The 22,110-nt window shown below is 35.6% G+C and overlaps 1 protein-coding gene and 1 long non-coding RNA gene across 3 annotated transcripts in view; one reads left to right on the top strand and one right to left on the bottom strand.

Annotated features, from left to right (window-relative positions):
* LOC100366285 (AN1-type zinc finger protein 5-like) overlaps positions 1-13,897 on the bottom strand; it is a 31,562-nt gene extending 17,665 nt beyond the window's left edge. For both annotated transcript variants that reach the window (XM_002731005.4, XM_085494517.1), the window contains exons 1-2: positions 13,774-13,897; positions 2,256-2,450 (exon numbers count right to left, since the gene is read on the bottom strand). In XM_002731005.4, coding sequence (XP_002731051.2) covers positions 2,256-2,421 — 166 coding nt within the window. In that variant the 5' untranslated portion in view covers positions 2,422-2,450; positions 13,774-13,897. The remainder of the gene's footprint in view (positions 1-2,255; positions 2,451-13,773) is intronic.
* Positions 13,898-19,117: 5,220 nt separating this feature from the next.
* LOC146730118 (uncharacterized) lies at positions 19,118-21,793 on the top strand. Its single transcript, XR_014927764.1, has 2 exons — positions 19,118-19,188; positions 21,289-21,793. It is a non-coding gene; the product is annotated as an uncharacterized LOC146730118 (long non-coding RNA).
* Positions 21,794-22,110: the final 317 nt, after the last annotated feature.

Genomic DNA, 22,110 nt, shown 5'->3' with positions numbered 1-22,110 from the left:
GTTCGTCCACTGATGTCGCACCTTCGGATCGATTAGAAACGTGTGAATACATACACTATGACTATACGTTTCACTGCAACTGCCCTCAACACAACACAACAACTGAAAACTCTCTCTCAAAAAAAATAAAATGGACAACAAAAAAATGAAAAAACGCTGACCGAAAAATGTGTATCGTTTAAAACTATACTGAATGACATCTCGGGGGTATGACTTCCTCACATTTTTGTCATTTGGTGGCGCACTTTCGGCGAGAGTCGGAAATCCGGAAACAGTCGACCGTTTCAGGATAGGTGGGCGTGGCTACAACACGAGAAATATCCCAAATTTACTTGGATACGAGTAATCATTTTCAGCCAAAAAATCAATAACTGCCCATTTCAGTGGGACACAGATCTAAAATGGGAAACGTGAAGGTGGGCATTGCACAGGCACTTTAAATAAAGTATTCTACAGTACACTGTATTAACACACCTTATGGAAGTGCAGCCACCCACCCGCCTCGCCATTTTCAGAGCAAAATTTGATAAAGTGACAATTTTTTTAGGGCAATACACTAAACACCATGGACATTTATTAATCTTTCAGCCACCAGACTTTCTCAGGCCAGACTCAAATTTTTCTGCATCGTTTCCTTATATTCTTCAATATTTCTGGAAATGAATTCTAATTTTCAGTTTTTACTCAAACAAATTTGGCTATTTTTGTCCCAGTCTTCTGAGGAAAGTGCAGACTGTAAACAGAACTATACTGTAGAATACTTTATTTTCGCTTGGAATTTAATTTTCGCTGAAGGGATGATTCCGTGAAAATAAAATCCTGCGAATATATCTTTTTTCCTATATTTCACATTCAACTCATCAAAAATCAGTGAAAATAAATTCTATACAAAAAGCCTTTTCAGCGAAAATTAATTCCAGTGAAAATAAAGTGTTCCACAATATTTTGTAAATTTGCGATGAAAATAGGGAACTGGTGGTAAAATGCCTTTTGCCTTTTAATGCTGATATGAAGTTGAAGCTGTATTTGCAGTTGTGTTTCAAATATCTGCACATTCTAGATCAATCCAGGAGTCCTTTGATGAGGAAACAGTTTGCTTTTGATTAGATAGTAATCACAGGGTTTTATGTTAAATTTTAAACTCACTTGTCCGAAATGTATGTCACTGGATTTGTTTACTGTATTAATCTGTTGAAGCAATTGTGTTACTATTCAGTTGCCAAAATGACAATTTTCCTCATCACATGCTATGCACCAATTCTAATTTCACAAAAACAAATTTTTGGTGAAAATCCCTCAGAACACAGAAATTTTCAAATACCTTAGAATTTCAGTTCCCCTTGACAACTTCTAAACTATTGTCACGCATTTCATTTATTTTATTTTATTTTCAGAGCTTGAAATATATTTAATAGGCCACTGAACTTTTTTTTTTATAACTACTGTAAAATGACTAATTTTCACTGGGTTTAAATTTCACTGATTTACCATTTCAGGCATATTCAGTGGGTTTTAAATTCACGGTTTCGTCATTTAGATAATGTGTTCTATGCTAAATTTTACATATTCACTGGGTTTTAATTTAGCGCATTTTCCAGTCAGCGAAATAAGCTAAATTAAAACCCAGTGAATAATTTCCCCCTTTACAGTATTATAAGTGATTACCTATTAAGATTGTATATTAAATATAGTTATTTGTTATTCTTGAAATACAAAGTTAATTTAGTCATTTTTGATTAGCCAGTGTCTTTTGATGTAGTTTGTTTTGTCTTACTTTCCTAGTTTTGGATTTTCATTGTCCTTGTTATGTATAACCAATTTAATTCTTTTTGAGCAATTTTACATGTTTCAATAAACTGGTATTTAATGGTTATATTTAGCCAGTTGTTATAGAACAATACCCCAGCAAGTACCAGGATGTACGACCTTTGGGGGGTCAAACATATTATTTACCTTATTCTCAATGACCCACGACATGTACTGTAAAAAGCACTGTATTTTCAATTGGAATTTATTATCACCATTTTCACTGAAGGGGTGGATCAGAAAAATGGGAATGCAGTGAAAATACCTTTCTGTTTTACATTCAACTTATCAAATATCAGTCAAAATAAACTTCAACCAAAATGCCTTTCCAGCAAAAGTTAATTCCTGCTAAAATAAAGTACCGGGGGTATTTTACAGTATTTTAAGTACCTTGGCATTGAGCCAAATCTGGTTTTACAGGTTGGCATGTGACCCTCTAGTTATCATACCTTGACTTGGACTGACTCTACCGGTGGCTTGTGAGGAATTCTGTTTCCTTTTTAGTGTGTCTTTGTAACATTTTGAGCACATTCCTTCCGTTGCAGGGCAACCATAAAATCCACAACCGTTCCTACACAGCATAGGCTGACTGGACTGCTGCTCCTGTCGTTCCATTGACTTATAAAATAATAAACAGCAAAACCCTGAAATACCAAAACAACAACATTAATTAACGAAAGGGATTAAAATTATACACTTGGTTTTAATTTTGCTTATTTCGCTGACTGGAAAATGCATTAAATTAAAACCCAGTGAATATGTAAAATTTAGCATAGAACACATTACCTAAATGATAAAATCGTGAATTTAAAAACCCACTGAATATGCCTGAAATGGGAAAATCGACGAAAATTTAAACGCAGTGAAAATTAGTAATTTTACAGTACCATATTTTCTCTATTGGAAACGCATACTGTAAAACACTTATTTCCACTGGCACTTAATTCACTATTTCTATGCTTTCAACAATTTCACTGGGCTTTATGTGCACAGACTTGGCAGGAAAACAATAACTTCTATTGTTATTTTATTACATGTTCATGTAAGATTTAATTTAGCGGATTTTATTTATGAGCGAAAATAGTGAAATTAAAAACCAGCAAATAATTAATGCTCTTACAGTATCCAATAGAAGTGAAAATAAACCAAAAATTGTATTTGTTGTACTGAGCACAGTGAATCATTGTAAAATATTTTATTTTTGCTGAAAAACTTTTCGGGCGTTTTGTATGAATTTATTTTCACTGATTTTTGACGAGTTGAATGTAAAATATAAGGAAAAAGGTATATTCACTGGATTTTATTTTCACTGAATCATTCCTTTAGCTAAAAACAAAGTTTTTTACAGTACTCTTGAAGCAATAACAATTTTGTCAAGTCAATGTTTTTTGTGTAAGGAGTAGGTCAATCATTAATTTCTGTTTAGAATAATTATGTACATTGTGATCTTCATCATGGTTTAAATTTCTGGGGAGAACACTGTTACATGTAGCTTTGAAAAACTGCAGAGGAATTGGTCAGTCTTGTGCATGGTCCTCTAACATTTTGCATTTTTTGAAGTTTTTTCTAAAAATATTTGGACAATTTTCAATAAAATGAAATATCATGTGGACTATTCTGAGATTTGTTGGCTTACCTTTTTTTCAATAAGTCGCAAGGTACTGTGGAATAGTTTATTTTCGCTGGAATTAATTTTTGCTGAAAAACTTTTTGGGCGTTTTGTATGAATTTATTTTCACTGATTTTTGACGAATTGAATGTAAAATATAGGGAAAGAGGTATATTCGCCGGATTTTATTTTCACTGAATCATTCCTTTAGCAAAAATAGCGAAAATAAATTCCAAACAGAAATAAAATATTTTACAGTATTTTGACCATAGAAACACCTCCGTCAATTATGTAATGTGCTACTAATAGAACTAAGACAGTATTGCAAAAATAATGAGTTACATAAACATCTGGGCATTGTTCCCCCTAAGCAAATTCAGCACTGAGAAACTTCAAATTTCAAAACACACCTTGAATGAGGTCTATTTGAATACAAAATCAAAAGAAACATTTCAATAAGAAACCTAGGCTCCTGACTAAGAAAATTTTGCGTGAGCAAGGCCTTAGAGAGAACACTAGATTTGCATACAGTTCAATAAAATGAAATATCATGTGAAAGCAGGGTTGCCACGAAAGTCAGGTGTAGTGGGAAACAAATGAAACGCTATTTTATTGAAAAAAAAACAGAGGTTGTATGCAAAACTAAGATAATCTTTCACAGGTAAACATGTGTACACAAGCAGCATTATTTGTATCAATGCACATCTGTAAGTCTTAAATAATTAAATCTATAATAATTCCCCAAATATCCTTTCTCAGGACATGAATTTCATAGTTGAGAGGACACTTGTTTCCGAGGCTAAATTTGATCAAATTAGGTTAATATAAAAATAATATACATCGTGAGCATGTGGCGAATATGTATGCAAAAATCTTCAAGTAGTGTTCTGATGTAACAGACTTAGCATCGAGAATTGTTGAGATTTCATCTCAAATACCACTTTGAATCATGTGCATCTCGAAACAGATGACGATGAACAAGTCATTAACACAGTCCCTGCTGTGCAATATTAAACAAGACTGAGCCTAGTCAGCCATTTTGAATCTGAAGTTGACTGATGTATGTGTAAAGTTCAATTTGAATTAGTTCCAAAATGGCAAAAAAAGCTCGATTCTTAGGTATTTTTTAGATTTAACCTTTTCATCACCAATTTCCAATTCATCACAAATTCACAATATAGTTCTGTTTATAGTCTGCACTTTCCTCCAGAATATTGAGACAAAAATGGACAATTTTTTTTTAGTATAAACTGAAAATTTACTCTGTTGACTTCAAAATTAGGGTTCATTTTTCAGAAATATTTAAGAATATACAAGAAAAAGTGCAGAAAAATTTGTGCAAGTAAGTCTGGTGGTGAAAAGGTTGAAATAAAAGACCATTTTTATTTTTCAATTGGCTAGATTAAAATTTGAAGAGAAAAAAACAGGAAATAAATATGCAAGTTTACTTTTCTAAAGATAATAAACACTGGCTGTAAGTTCAAAGGGTTACAGGCGGCTAAGTAAATAATGGTTAATTTATACAGAATCAAAATACTTCACCACTTAGCTACATTCATAACAACATCAGCAAGCAGCTGCATTCATACTCAACATGCAGGTTTAGATGACATTAGTTTAGAACCTGGTTGACTAATATGGTTTGTAGTTTATAAACTGTATTCACACTCAACATGCAGGTTTAGATGACATTAGTTTAGAACCTGGTTGACTAATATGGTTTGTAGTTTATAAACTGTATTCACACTCAACATGCAGGTTTAGATGACATTAGTTTAGAACCTGGTTGACTAATATGGTTTGTAGTTTATAAACTGTATTCACACTCAACATGCAGGTTTAGATGACATTAGTTTAAAACCTGGTTGACTAATATGGTTTGTAATTTTATAAACTGCATTCACACTCAACATGAAGCATTAGATGACATTAGTTTAAAACCTGGTTGACTAATATGGTTTGTAATTTTATAAACTGCATTCACACTCAACACAAAGCATTAGATGACATTAGTTTAAAACCTGGTTGACTAATATGGTTTGTAATTTTATAAACTGTATTCACACTCAACATGAAACATTAGATGACATTAGTTTAAAACCTGGTTGACTAATATGGTTTGTACTTTATAAACTGTATTCACACTCAACATGAAGCATTCGATGACATTAGTTTAGAACCTGGTTGACTAATGTGGTTTGTAATTTTATAAACTGCATTTACACTCAACATGCAGGTTTAGATGACATTAGTTTAGAACTTAGATGACTAATATGGTTTGTAATTTATAAACTGCATTCAAACTCAACATGAAGCATTAGATGACATTAGTTTAGAACCTAGTTGACTAATACGGTTAGTAATTTATAAACTATAATCACACTCAACATGAACCATTTGATGACATTAGTTTAGAACCTGGTTGACTAATATGGTTCGTAAATTCGAAACATTTTCGCGTGCTATAGTATTATTTTCGCTACTCTCCAAAACTGCTCCGGCAAAATACAACAGCAAGACTAGTATTTGGAAACCATGATTTGCATATTCATCGCCATGACTACACATGAAAGCGAAGGACAGATCAGTGCTATTCTTAGAATAAGGGTGCTTATTGTCTGCTTCTAGCAGTAGATTGAATGGCCCCCTTATAAATGAAGGAAGACAGACTGATTGGTCTATTTATAAGCTATTGAATACTACATGCAGGAATATTTCACAGCGATTATCTTATGGTAACCAACTAGCCCCCCAAAACGCTGGGGTTTTATCATTAACAGTAACAAGAACGAACTCGTAAAATTTCTGAATCAGTGTAAGCCGGTATAATATCAACAGTTAAATTGTCACTGCAAGAATATTTACTGCAATATTTTAACTTGAGAACAATTGCAAAAAATTGTTTCACTGCAAGAACCTGTCTTATCCCTTTGAGAGCCAAAGTCAACTTTTACCACCATTGACAAAATAAAACCCAATTATTATTTTTTATATTTGTTCCAAAATCTTGAATTCCAAGACTTGTATTCAATTTGGACTAAAATTGTCCAAATATTTTTCAAAAAAACATCAAAAAATGCAAAATGTTAGAGGGTCATGCACAAGACTGACCAATTCCTCTGCAGTTTTTCAAAGCTATATGTAACAGTGTTCTCCACAGAAATTTAAACCATGTAAAGATCACAATGTACATACTAATTTGCATAATTATTCTAAACAGAAATTAATGATTGACCTACTCCTTACATAATAAACATCGACTTACAAAATTGTTATTGCTTCAAGAGTACTGTAAAATAATTTATTTTTAGCTAAAGGAATGATTCAGTGAAAATAAAATCCAGTGAATATACCATTTTTCCTATATTTTATATTCAACTCGTCAGAAATCAGTGAAAATAAATGCTATACAAAATATCCAAATGTCTTTTCAGCGAAAATTGATATTCAAGCTAAAATAAAGTATTTTACAATATTACTACACATAAATTTTAACTTTTCAGCGAATTAATCAGCAATGGCACAGTAGTAATGGCACTGTAGCAGTCAGGATAATGACTGGGGCAATCAACTGTAACTTTGTTATCAACAGATCTACCATGTGAAATGTAGACATAAAATCAATAGACTATATAGCACGTACAAATGTCAAGGCAATTTTTTAACACGGCATTGCGTTAATCAAAAAAATAAATCTGCTCGTTGAAAAGAAAACCATTATTTTGGGGAGGATGTGGTTCCATTTGTGATAAAGATACATTAGATGAATCGTCAAATTAATCAAAAATAGAAGAGAATTAGCAAGTCGTGAAAATAAATTAGCCAGACAAGAAATAAATTAGCTATATGAAGTAATCAATTAACACGTCATTCATATGCAAATCAGTTGTGATGCTTGAAAAATTTTTGCGATGAAGACAGACGCCTGAAAGCGAATACATTCCTTGTATCCTCACGAGAAGTGTTTGGTTGTTGAACCACAGTAGCCTCAAATGTGCCAGCATTCAAAATATGTTAATTTTTATGTTGACAAGGCTGTGATGATTTGCATAATAATGAGCACAGCCCATGTTGAGCATACAGCATGACCACTATGTTGATTTGTAGTTGAGTGTGAGGAAGAGGTCAGAGTTCAATGATCTACATCCTTGGCCTTGAATGTTTTGATTTTTTTAACCTCAAAACATAGATAATTTAAGCTGCAGGTTAATGAAACAACATGTGACCTCCAAACATATTTGTGAAACAAAGCTTGCAACAATTCTGTCAGAGATACAGATACTAGTAAAGTACTACAATTTGTACATGTTATAAATGTAACTACTGTAGAATACTTTATTTTCGCTTGGAATTTATTTGTCTGAGGATAACCATGCTTTATATTCAACAAACTCTTTCTGCGTTCTGACATTAAAGAAATGTACATGTATCAGTAAGTCACCAAGATACGATCTAACCTACTGTAGAATACTTTATTTTCGCTTGGAATTTATTTTCGCTATTTTCGCTGAAGGGATGATTCCGTGAAAATAAAATCCAGCGAATATATTTTTTTTCCTATATTTCACATTAAACTCGTCAAAAATCAGTGAAAATAAATTCAATACAAAACGCCCAAAAAGCCTTTTCAGCGAAAATTAATTCCAGCGAAAATAAAGTACTGTAGAATACTTTATTTTCGCTTGGAATTTATTTTCGCTGAAAGGATGATTCCGTGAAAATAAAATCCAGCGAATATACATTTTTTCCTACATTTCTATATAAACTCATCAAAAATCAGTGAAAATATATTCCATACAAAACGTCCAAAAAGCCTTTTCAGCGAAAATTAATTCCAGCGAAAATAAAGTATTCCACAGTATCTGTATATTCAACACAATACTGTAGAACAATTTATTTTCACTATTTTGGTGATTCTAGCAATTTCACTGTGTTTTAATTTCATGAATTTGTTCGAGAAACAAAGTTCTATTGTCATTTTACATGTTTACTTGGATTTATTTTACCAAATATTATTTAAGCGAAAAAAAAACGAGCGAACAATTAATTTGTTCACAATATAGGATATAGTCTTGCATTTCATACTCACACTAGGAATATTTCACCTCAAAAAAAAAATTAGGACAATCCAATAGTTGTGCAAAAAGTACTACTGTAAAATCTGTATTATAAGCCACGACTTCTATTGTAATGGTACAATGCAACAGAGGGGATGCGGCTTCTATTAGAGCATCTACATATATGAGAAATGATGAATTTTTGTTTCTCAATTATTCAAAAAGAATGGGTGCGACTTCTATTAGAGATGAGGCTTCTAATACAGATTTTATGGTACTGTATCTCAAAGTTTTCACTAGCATGAGTGTGGTTCATTGTTTACCGTATTTGCTGCCTTTTGTAGTGCATACCCCCTCCCAAACCAGGTGTGATTTAATGGTTAAAGGGGCACCTTCCAGTTAAGATTAATTTCACAACAAATTTACTTTCTGGATTAAAATAACAATGGATAACAAAAGATAGATTAACATTGTAAACAACATAAACAATAGTGTCCCATGATTCTTTGATGCAATCCATGGGATTGAGCGCTTCCCCTTTAAAGGGGCACCTTCCAGTTAAGCCTAATCTCACAACAAATTTACTTTCTGGATTAAAATAACAATGGATAACAAAAGATAGATTAACATTGTAAACAACATAAACAATAGTGTCCCATGATTCTTTGATGCAATCCATGGGATTGAGCGGTTTCCCTTTAAGCATGTTTATCTCGCATCAGGCAGGGATGTTGCAAGTTTAACCCCCCAATGTCACCTACACGTAGCAGTGGTTGTCCACAACACCAACCACTGAATTAGTAGAGAGTATATGAAACTAGTAGGCAATCTGACAAGGTCGTTAGAACGATGACAAATTGTTCCGTCTGTAAGCAAATAACACCGAATAAACGGCAAGGTAAAGACTATGTCTAATTATAGTAAATACGTACTGCGTGCATGACTCGAACCGGCGCTCGCGTACGGCACCTAATCGCCTAGCTTCACGCCACTACACGTCTTCCCCTCGGCCACCGGGCATCCCCAAAAAAAGGATGCTTAATTGTTCTGTCTGTAGCTCATTAGCCGATTTCTCACATGCTTTACAAACCGTGTAAGTCTGGGAAACAAACTGAGCTTGATGCAATCCCTGCTTGCACACATGTGATGAAGAAATCTAAAATGATTGAAGGACAATGCGACCAGATATGTTCGAAATTGGTCCCAAGTAACGAACACAAGAAAATTATATAGTTTGTTTACGCAAAATGTTAACGCACACTGTGCGAAGTCTACCATAGTTTTAATAGTTTGCAATTTCCTTCCGAAGATTGGAACAAAAATAGCCAAATTCTTTTTGAGTAAAAACTGAAAATTGACACAAATTTTGTCTCTTGTCTACAAAATTTAGGTTCATTGTCAGGAAAATTGAAGATTATAAGAAACAAGTACAGAAAAATTTAGGCAAGAAAGTCTGGTAGGGTAAAGCTTAAACCGACACCAAGTCATGATTGATATGGGTAGCAATGGATTCGACACAGTATAAAGATACTACACGACTATTGCACGTTGATGTTTTGAACAATTTAACAGCCATGAGTAGTGTGTACTGTCAATAAATCATGTATGCAAAATAGATTATTAGCAACATTTACTTTTTAGAGAGAGATTGTACGAGCATTGTTGAGAAGCGAGTCCAGGCTTTTTGCTTACTGCGAGATCCCTCATTGCGTCGTAGCAATGTCAAAACACTGCATGGGATTCAACCAACACAGAAATATTTTAGGGGCATTTTCAGGTTTCATTTTCACATTTGATGATGGTCAATTTTGATGAAGCAGGGGTATCATATCGCAATGCCTCAATCTGAAAGATCAGTATTTCAACATTCAACTATGAAAAAGAAAGCTACATACAAGCTCAAAATCAAATCATTAGATTGCTAAGACGTGCACCATTGCACATGCATTTCTATGGGCTCTGTGCGCGCTGCTGCGGAACGCCGGTCGAGCCGGTGAAAATTCGAGAAAACAACACAAACTCAACTTTGAAGTAATCCCGAACAACCGAATTTATATATGGTACACACGCAGGGCTAATTTTGTTACACTGTTCAGGGGGGGTCTCACCAACCGTCCCAAAGTACTGTTTTCTGCGAGTTTTTGGCCCTTGTTTTCACCCCGATGGTTGCCAGGCAGTGAAAATGCCCGGATGTCCGCTCGAGGATTATTCATTACCAGTGTTACAATCCAGGATACAAAAAGCAGACCTCACTTTCAAAGGTAAGTGATCACTCAACAGCCGATTATTAAATCTCCCAATTCATAGAATTTTGAAGACATTTTAATAGCACAGTTCCTCTAATCACTCATATTATTGTGCATGTCACCATCGGCAGCAATCAGTCAAAGGGCAAAGCCTGACACTGACACAGAATCTAATTTTACCATTCCGCTACTCTGACACCACCAAAATTAACGACCTGGCCAACACAGTGGTTTATTTTAATGTGATGTGCTTTAATGAATGTTAATTATTACAATTTTCGTACTCTGCTCGACCATGCCATCAATGGCAATACTCAGTTGAGATTTAGAGAACAAAAATAAGGCAAACCTAACAACCTGGGCGCTAGAGAAACACCAACATGCAACTAAGACCCAAAAAAGTGACCTAATGTAGAATAATTAATTTTCAAGGGGTCTAGGTGAATCAATGAAATTAAAATTTTCATATGTAATTTGTGTTACTAAAAATTACAAACTAGTGTAACCTCAACTTGTGGTTTTAAGTAAAAATATATACCAACTGAAGTAAAGTAATCAACAGTATATTTGTTATGATGTATGTGGGTTAACCAATCAGTGACTCAATGGGCGCAGCTTAATCCACTTCCTTATTCATATGCTGGTACCATTTTGTTATGTCTGGGTGGGGGGTGTAATTTGAGTGCTATCGAAAATGGAGATGACAACATAGGATATAAAAATGAACAAAAGTACTGTATTTTTTCTATTTACAAAGGTGGGGCAATGCCACAAAACATTCTGTTTCTTGGACGTGCACTACTGTACCATGTATTTTTATGGGCTATGCACAAGGTACTTTGGAACCCAGATTGTGGAGCTGATTAAAACAGCTAAAGTCAAAAATAACAGCACAAACTCAACTGGGGTAATCCTGAGCAACCAAATTTACATATGTTGCACACGTAGTGACAGCCTTGTCATACTATTCTGGAGAGTTTCAACAACTAGCCCAAATTACTATTTCCTGGGTGTTTTCGACTTTTTTTTTTATTAGGGATGATTGGAAATCTTGGATGTCTGAGAATTAGCAAATACCTTACAGCTTTAATTTTGAGGAGGGCAAATTCTCATCAAAAATTGTGAAATTTTGTAGTAGTGGAGAAATTATTCGAGATCCTACGACAAGGATTGCCAGTGACGAAATTCTGTCTTTATGAATAGTATAAAAATTAACAAATTGTGAAAACTGTTGGCTGTGTTTTTTAGCAGCAATGAATGCTTAAAGGGCTCATAAGTTGTAATTTAGTCAATTTTTAAATCATGTAAAACTGAGGAAAAACTTATTTTGTGGCCAAATATAATACAGTTATGTTATCATGGTGTATATTTATTATAATAGCATGTATATAGAATTTTAAATTGCTCACAAATAAATGTCTAAATGCTGCTTTTACACTTCAAAAAATTCTCAAATTAACAGCGACAAAATTTAAACTTTATTAGTGTCTGTGCCTAAAAATTGATAATGGCAAACATATTCTTTATTAATTACCGCTTATGCCTATATTAAATGACAGAAAGGAATGATTACCGGGCAGATTACAACAAATGCTTACAGTGAACCATTTCATTTTTACCGATATTGATATTCGCGATTTGATAATTCTAGTGCTTTTAAGCGATATTTAACAAAATTTTATGTTTCCTTAACTTGCCAAATCAACAAAAACTTGTGTAAATTGGCCATTTTACAATACTAGTACATCGAGTTTACAAATAACCATGCCAAGCCCACAAATACACGACTCCCCCACCAATCCAGTTCAACATGCCCCCAGCAATGCTTACTATAATCAAGCTCTGTGTCTGACAATAGAAAATGTGTATGACTTAATCCACAATGGGGAATTTACACATGCATATGCAAACTTTTATTTGAAAATTATTTTAGTCATTGTTGTGGAAACATCTGCACACGAAGATAGAAAATATTCAAAATGTATTCAAAATCGACAAGACCATGAGGATATTTGGCTTTGGGAACCATTAATGGAAGAACATAGATGCACAGTTCAAATAAACTAAAACAAAATAGGAACGAAAAATACAGCAGAGCAATAAATATTAAATTTTAATTATTTTTTTTATTCAATGACCTCTATATTTAACATCACAAAAAGAAAATTATAATGATGTCCAATCAAACTAATTGTACTATCGAGTGTATCAAATCATGCTGAGGTAGGTAGTCAACAGTGAACACAAATTTAAATATGCTTGGACAAGTACTAACATATTGCCGAACGCATAAATAATTAGACCTGGTTTTATTTGCTACTATTGACAACGAAACAGAAACCCAGTGTGATTCGACACCGTGACTATTATTTTGGTGTGAATGACTAACATCAAAACAAGAGACAAATGATCCGGATGTTTCCGGTGCGAACGTGAGTGTGAATGTTACCGTTCGAGGATGTAAATTATGAGTACCATCCGTGGTCATCGAACCACGGGCCTTTGTTTGCGAAAAACATCGCAACCACTAACAAAACCGAACACGACATCCATAAAAATTTAGGCCACCCGAAAAAATACATCATACTTTTGGATAACGTCGGTTTTGTGAATATATAAGTCGAAAATTTGCTAAAAATAACGTTTCCCAAGCTTAGACATTGGTGGTAAATAAACGTCCGTGATGTAATTATTCGTCGATGGTGAGTAAGCAAATATGAACGTTTTGTAAGAAGCGTATTCGGGAAAATTCGACTAGTTTTTCAGAATAATCGATGGCAGACGACACAACCCTACGTGTAATATATGATCAATCGGTAAAATTGGGAGTAGTGTACAATATTTTCAGGAATAAAATGCCTTAATCGCACCGAAGTCGGTGTACACAGCTAAAAGTACGATAATAAACATGGCGACCATTTAACTTGCGACGTAACCTCAACCTTAAAGTCGCCAAAAATATGTCTTATGCTGCAGACTCTTCTATAAATCTGAAACATGGCGGAAGAGGGGAATCTGTGCTTAGGTAAAATTGTCGAAAACCGGAGAAACTTACCTAAATTGAGGCTCTATCGGCGGACTTTTTGCCGCAGGATGTACAACTATTCCTGTTCGCTTTGGATTCTGTTTTTAGAATTTCCATTTGTACCGGTCACATGACGAGAATCACGCACCATGATTGGTCCGAAGGACAATGATAAATCAGACTCCAAGGAAATTATTATGACGTCACGATGGGTGACTCCCTCTGGGGACAATTCCATTTTAGTTTAGGGGGATATACAACTAAATTTATAAGGGTTAATTTGTTTGGCTCAACCTAAACCATTCACTATGCATAATTATGTAAACAATCCTGTCACTGACCTAGTTCTTGACCGATCGATTGCGCTATGTCTAGCAATACGGTGACGTAAAAAAATACTTACGCTCTGATCACCCCCGTTTATAAGTTACTGTTGTAATACCCGTTGGCTATATAAAGCTGACCTCGAACTTGTTTTGCGTACAGTGCATTGTTTTCCCAGCGTTCTCGAAGTATCTTCTTCTTCCTCGGCCTTCTGACTCAGTGGTCCTTATTTTATGACGTCATAGACGACTTCTGATTCAGAACACTTTTTGGTGGTGAATAACGTCCAATGGAAATCAATATAATGCGATTTGTTCTGCTTAGCCTTCCTTGGCCCTAAGTGGTTGATTTAAATATACCAGCTGGGATCCTACCCGCATTCGATATCATGTTGTCTTTAACACTGTCACGTGACGAATTGTTTTGTTTGTTTGTTTCAACGGAAAACAAAGACCCGATCTGCGACAATAAATGCCTCCATATAAAATGCCAATCTAATGAATAATACCGTTCGGGGTATCTATTTCCTTCTCGTTTTTCTCCCAAGGATTGAAAGTGATTATTGATAATTTTTAGAAGATCAACTTCTTCAAATCAATCAATCGACGACCAGGGACACACAATTGCATTCCCAGATCCAATATACCTTATGTAACAATAATTATCATCAATAACGAGTGGCATTTATATTGTTCATCTGTTTTTTTGTCAGAATATGGGGGGGGGTGTTCCTTGTGGATTTCGCTGTATATATTAAATTGAAACCCAACATGACAATCAGTGGTGTGATCGATATAAATTTGGAGAAATATTTTAGTGGTTAGGCCAGACTTTTATTATCCCTTGTTTCGCGAACCCACCGAATGAACAGGAGCCGAAAATAAAATAAAAATAAAATTTTGTTTCAGCGTAATTTCTCGCGCCCGCCGACTTGTAAGCGCGAAAAAAATATTATTTTTATCTTCATTTTTAACCGCCCGCCGCATACCAAATCCAAGTTGCATTTTCGTGGCGCAGATGGGAAACAAGGTTATACATGGAATAAAATTTTATTTCATTTCTTCTCTCCGATCAATGATCTCACTTACAAGTCTTTGAGAATCACACAAATCTAATGGAAAAAAAAGAATTAATTTTATTTTTTCCGCCCTCCTCAAAAAAATTGCCTTATAAAAACTCGAGAAACAAGGAATAAAAAAAGTCTGGCCTTACTGCACGAATAACTGTTAACGAGCCTAACTACAATGACGGATTTGATAACATACTCGGACTGACGTATCACGTGACCCACGAACGACATAGAAGAACTTTATTTTGAGATAATTTAATCCTGTTTGAATTGAAAAAGAAAATAATCCATTTTCGCTAATTAAATCTCGTGTATGTAAATAAAACACTAGAAGCCCTTAGAGGCGCCATGTTATGTATGGAGTGCAATGCATTCTGGGATTAGCACGGCGACCTATTTACATGCATAGTAATAATGTAACTAGATATACCCGTAATTTCTAGTTTTTCCTGTTAATTAATACTTGCACTGTGCATCAAATCACCTACGAATGTAAACTACTATAAAAATACCTTCACCGAATTCTGATGCGTTGAATGTAAAACTTAGAAAAAAAAACATTTTCACTGGATTATATTTTCATTGATTAACCTCTTTAGTAAAAATTAAAGTGAAAATAAAGTACTATACAGTAAAGACCACACACTGAAGGCTGGACTGTCACATACATCAATTGGTGTAAATTAATCACGCCCTGGCGCTGACAATTAGAAACAAGTCATCGCAGTAAAAAAAATAAAGTCCCTGTTACAATTCGTTCATTTATTTTTTTCCTGAGTAGCCGAAACAGGTATAGGTATGTGATTAGTTTTGTGAGGCTTCGTTTTTAAAGCGGGAGATTCGTCACCTGCGCATGCGTCAGTTGGCCATAGCGTGTCATTGTTTACAAACAAGCGTCTACCCATGAGCCTATGCGTTTTTAGCGTGTGTTGTTATCGTCGCTTGGGACTCAATTCCCGCGCGTGCGCAAGTAACGAACCTCCCGCTTTAAATTCGCATGAAGTCATGAATGTTTTTGTATTTTTAAAAAAAAAAAATTATTCTTAGGCGGTATGAAAAACAATTCAAGCGCCGAATCGTCGACATGATCCGCTGACTTGTATTACAGTTATAGAAATCTTGCTCCGTCTGTCGCGTGCTTGCAATCGGTGCATTGTGATGTGGTTTTGGACGGAGCCACATAAGTTTCCTCTCCCGTTGTTGAATACTGCCCTCAGCGGCATTTATCAGAATGCACCCGAGCCAAGCAAGACGTGAAAGCAACAAGGATTTGGAACACACACAGTTGACCGGTGTTGGCTTTGAAACGAAGAAAGGGTTAAAGTTAGGAAAACGAGTGTTAACTGATTTTTCGAAACAAATACAAATAGAAATCGTTTTTACAGACATGCAACGAGAGCTTTTCCTTTGTATAACACCAGCGCAACAGGATACGCAATCAAGCGCTATTCGGGGGAGGGGACAAAAACACAAGTCTTGTGGATCTCTCACTCTCAACTAGATCACAGCGTCCATTCTCGATATAGATTTTCACAAATTTTATTTATTTGAAATGTCATTCAGTATTCAGTTTTGTAGACATGCAATAACATGTCTGAAAATAACTGCTATTCCAAGAAAGATACCAAATATTATGTTATTATTTCTATTTCGGGACGTTTTCCATCATTTTTAACATATTATTTAACACAAAAGGTATCCTGTTTTATCTGCGCCATTAGCCTTCAGGCTATTCGTCTGTTGGATGGATTCGCTTTCTTGGAATCTTTTGACGTATCCAGATTATGTAACGACTTCACTAGTTCGCTACAAAAAAAAAAGTAAAGAAAAATGTCATAATGATATCACATATGTCAATTGGCCATCGACATACACTACTAGTAACCTCGATCAGTTTTAATTGGATACTGCCGATACAACAAACCCATTCGCTTAATTTTCGCACATTTCAAACTGAAACGAGAGGTTTTTATTAACTGATGAAATATCATTGGAATGTTATCAAATATCATTGTGCACTGCGCTCGTTGATTGGTTGGTTGGTTGGTTGGATTCAACAGCAATTTACATATTCAAATAATCACAGAATAAAATAAATAGGTTTGTTGCGCAACAGCCAAAGTCACTATCTTTGTTTATATGAGTCCTATATATCTCGCGCATGCGTGACGCAACGGCTACCGCCCTTTCAATATTCACAGCAGTAAGACAATTTTTGAGTTTTATTTATTTAATGTGTTACTATATTTAAGTGTGTAGGTGATTCCAATAATAGAGTTTCGTAACTGCAAGGGTTTGGAAATTTTTTGAAAGCTTTTAAAACGTTGTTTAGCACCAAAGTTAACTTTTGTCATCTTTCACGAGATTGGATAACTGGGAGAAAATTTGGTAAACAAAAGTGTGCGCTTTTATCTGCTCGCCGTTTACAACAAGTATTACTAATCTTTGGTGAGCAAATTTCTTCCGTTGCATGTTGCTTTATGGTCATAAACAATCGAAGGAGGTTTCAATCTAAGCCAGCGACGTCCACATAAAGCGACAGACCATTTTTTTCAATTATTGAGATTATAAATAAATTATACTAATTATCTTCATAGACTCGTAATTTTACTTTCGTCAGGCGCCCCCATCGTCAACATCAATAAAAGGCTCATTTAATTTGTTTGTGGATGTAGGGTTATAATTCAACATAACAGACATTTACGTCTACTTATATCCTTATATATAACTTCCGCTCACGTGAGCCGAAAATTCGATCCCACCAACTTCCGACATTTTGTAACCTGGCAAATATTACTACGCCCTCTTGTGGCGATTTACAGTGGCCCTGTGACGACATTTTAAAAAAACCCGACGACGTGACCTATTTTGGCATGTTTTTACGTTGAATTTTCACACATAACGCGGGATCTCGGGAAATTCAGAAAAGGGCTTTTTGGAAAATGATTGAAGGAACTCATAATCGCGAGTAATGGGCTTCAACAATAGGTCTATATAGCCCATGAAAGCGTGTTTTTTTTAATTTGAATGAAGGGAAAGTATTCTTGGCGCAACAAATGCTTGTCTTCATCTTTATAAATATCTATAAATTCAATGGCAGTTGAACCAAATCAGCAATCAACGATTTGAAGCACAGTGCGCAACGAAACATTCCGACGAAGTTCAAGTACAGAGCGTGGTTTAAGTTCTAAGCACGGCTTGAAGCACAGGGACTTGTCAACTGACGGCGAATCCTCTAGTGCGAGCACGAAGGGGGGTTCGCCGCCAGTTAACAATCCCCTGTGGCTTGAAGATTCAATATCGGGCGAAAAAGATTAGGCTCTAGATCCCGTAGCTGTAGTTTCGTAGCTCTCTATTGCGGCTGTCAACTGATTACTGCCTTTTACATTTTATTTGGACGTCTTTTCTGTTTGTGTTGTGTTGTCAGTTGAATATCAGCCAGATACCGACGACCAAAACGGCCCTCAGGGGGGGGGGGGGGCTATGATTCCACAGCTATAGATCCCGTAGACACGAATCGGAGTCCTATACATGTACATGTTTTAGGCGAGCATCTCTTGTGACATACTCATACTAATACTATGATAACAAACCAGAACTTGGAAGAAATAAAGTTTTATCTCCATTTTACACTTTACACACTGATTACTTTTGTAGCTTATCGAAATTGTCTCTGGAAATAGTTCAAAATTACTCAGTCGTCGATTACCATATATTCATAAAATTACAAGTATGTCGGGGAATATTTGTCGAAGTTCGCCTGCTACACGAAACACCCCTTTGTCCCCTATCTCAAAAGTAATGTCTTTCGTTTTTTGCCAACTTTGACAAATTGATAAAACCATTATATGTTAAAGATTTTCAACATTAACAAAATAACTTGAAGAACGATCATGGTTCCGATTGGTTTCGTTTATGTCGATGGATTCATATTGGAATTGGTTATTGCGCCCTCTATCCACCACAAAGCAATGCAATATTATGACCTGGATAGAGTTCAACTGAGGTCAACATAATTTCCGATTTCCGCGTTGTGGTAAAATCAAATACGGGTAAGTTATGGCATTAGGTAATGTTTCCTCTTTCAACTTCAAAACGTCGTGGTATAGATATGGTGACTCACTGACAGAAGAACACTTCCTCTTTTTTTTCATTTCCCTCTTTAAACGGGGTGACAAATGTAGGTTTCGATCAGGATGGACAATCACTCGATGCGGAGACTGTTGTTGACAACCCGTAAACGTGCGCGATTTACAAGGAAGTGTACGCTCGTACGCCCAACCACACTTGTAAAAAGACAGATACGACTTTGTTATCAAATATCGGGATATTGCTTAGCCCCTGTTATAATACACGGGGGTGGGCGGCGTAATAAAATAAATCGTATTTATCTTTATGTTACATGTGACTGTGGCCCAACATTATTAATTATTTACGGTTGGTTAAAAATGTTGCTAACAAAACAAATCGCCTTTTGTTTTATTTGGCGTACAGTAAAAGTGCCTGGTAGGTAATCTTGCGACATTTTAATCCAATTTGTTCACATTTAGAAATTTTACTAGGAGATTAGTTAAAAATAAAGTTTTGTATTTGGATTCTAATATCTCCTGATTTGCATATCTGAGAAGAGTGTCTTGCTGATGGATTAGGTGGACAGATGACTGATCAATATTTGTCTACAGGTTGGGAGGGTATACCACTTTCTCGGAAGTAGTGAGACTGGGGTACAGAAATACTCCTGTTTTGTCTTGGCTGAAAAGACAAACATATCAGTTTGCTGACAGTTGATAGAAGAGAACTTTAATTTTGTGACGTCGATTGGTACACTCAGAAGCACAATATCACGCATGCATGTTTATGTAACACCCCATATCTGGCATGTGAGCACATGCAAAGCGGTGTATTTTTGACTTCTGGGAAAGTGGTCTATCCTTCAATGGGGGCGGACATCCGGGCATTTTCACCGTTTGGCAACCCTGGCGGTGAAAACAAAGGCCAAAAAGTTGCAGAAAACGATACTTTGGGATGGTGGTTGAGACTCCCCCTGAACAGTATAACACGATTAGCCCTACGTGTGTAACATATCTAAATTTGGTTGTTCAGGATTACTTCAAAGTTGAGTTTGTGTTGTTTTCTCGAATTTTCACCGGTTCGACCGGCGTTCCACAGCAGCGCGAAAAGAGCCCATAGAAATGCATGTACAGTGGTGCGCGTCTTAGCAACGTGGAACATCTTGTGACGTAGCTCCGCCCCGAGGATTGTGCTGGACCACAGTCAAAGGTATGACACTAGAGGGCACTACCTGATCTGAGTGTAACGTTTCAACTTCAGTGAACCGTAGGTCATCACCAAAACAACATTGTTTTAAAAATTTTTTTTACAAAATCTCAGTGACCAAAAACTACAGAACATTACATAAATATATAATATATATAAAATACTTTATTTTTGCTTGGAATAAATTTTTGCTATTTTCGATGAAGGAATGATTCAGATTCGGCTCGTGCCAAAATCATACCCTCAAATTTATTTGACCCAAACATGGCAGATGATGCACTTGCGTTAATAATAATAATTATTGAAATCATATCCATTTGGTGTTATGGTATTTATTATGAGTCAACGTGCACATGAACATCAAAGAAGGATTTGAAAAACAGTTATTTTTTTTATGTTGATGTAGCATTGCATGAAAAAATGGTTGCAGCAGCACATAAATATGTGTGACCCACAACATTCTGCATTCATTTCATTGTTACTACAGCATCTGACCATCGCAATTTCGTACAAGTATGAATCAGTATGTGCAGCAAATCCCGAGGTGACGCGGCCTTCACATGCCGACTCTCTCAGCATGTGCCAAGATCTGCATCGTGAATGCCACTTATATCAATAGAACTTAATTTGTCCTTAGCCACACCTCTGTCTCTTGTGCATACACTACTACTAGAGTAAATGTGGTATTATATCGTTGATTTTTAAATTATGGCTTATTTTGACCATAGACACACCCCTTTCATTTATGTGTGTGTATGCGTTACTAATAGAACAAATACAGTAAAATGTGTGAATTTTTATACATATTTGCTTGGACCCCTCCAACACTGCTTGTCACTTTAATTTACATTTTGTATTTCTTTTTATTCTTTCAGGAATGCAAGAAATATCTCATGAAGAACATCAACTATACAGAAAGAATTTGTGAACCGAGTGAGAATATGACAGAAAGAATACCTCACAAATAAAGTGAAGGGATCTCAGCCTCGAAAAATGAGCTGAAAACACACACAGACAAACTCCAGTGTAATTCAAATACTGATGTGGAACATGTGAAAACACATGCGGAAAAACACATGATTTTGGCATCAGAAGATGAACTGAAGATGAACTGAGGGTACATGTGGGAAAACACCTTCAGTGTGAAAACTGTGAAGAGATTTTGGCATCAGGAGATGAACTGGGGGGTCATGTGGGAAAACACCACCAGTGTGAAAAGTCTGAGGGGATTTTGGCATCAGGAGATGAACTGAGGGGTCATGTGGGAAAACACCACCAGTGTGAAAAGTGTGAAGAGATTTTGGCATCAGGAGATGAACTGAGAGGACATGTGGGATAACACCACCCATGTGAAAAGTTTAAGAGATTTTTGCATCAGAAGATGAACTGAGGGGTCATGTGGGAAAACACCCCCAGTGTGAAAAGTGTGAAGAGATTTTGGCATCAGGAGATGTGGGAATGTGGGAAAACACCACCCGTGTGAAAAGTTTAAGAGATTTTTGCATCAGAAGATTAACTGAGGGGTCATGTGGGAAAAAAAACCCACTGTGAACATTGTAAATTAGGTTTTGATTCAAGCAGTGACCCGATGAATCATGTGAAAATGTGCAAAGAAAAAAAAGCTGGTGTGACCTTGAACTTGAATGATGTTCTGATTGTTCACAAGACAGCAGATGGCACTAATGATGGGATGAGTG

The sequence above is a fragment of the Saccoglossus kowalevskii genome, chromosome 20 (assembly GCF_978046115.1).
Source record: "Saccoglossus kowalevskii chromosome 20, keSacKowa6.1, whole genome shotgun sequence".
NCBI lineage: Eukaryota > Metazoa > Hemichordata > Enteropneusta > Harrimaniidae > Saccoglossus > Saccoglossus kowalevskii.
This window is presented reverse-complemented; position numbering and strand designations above follow the sequence as displayed.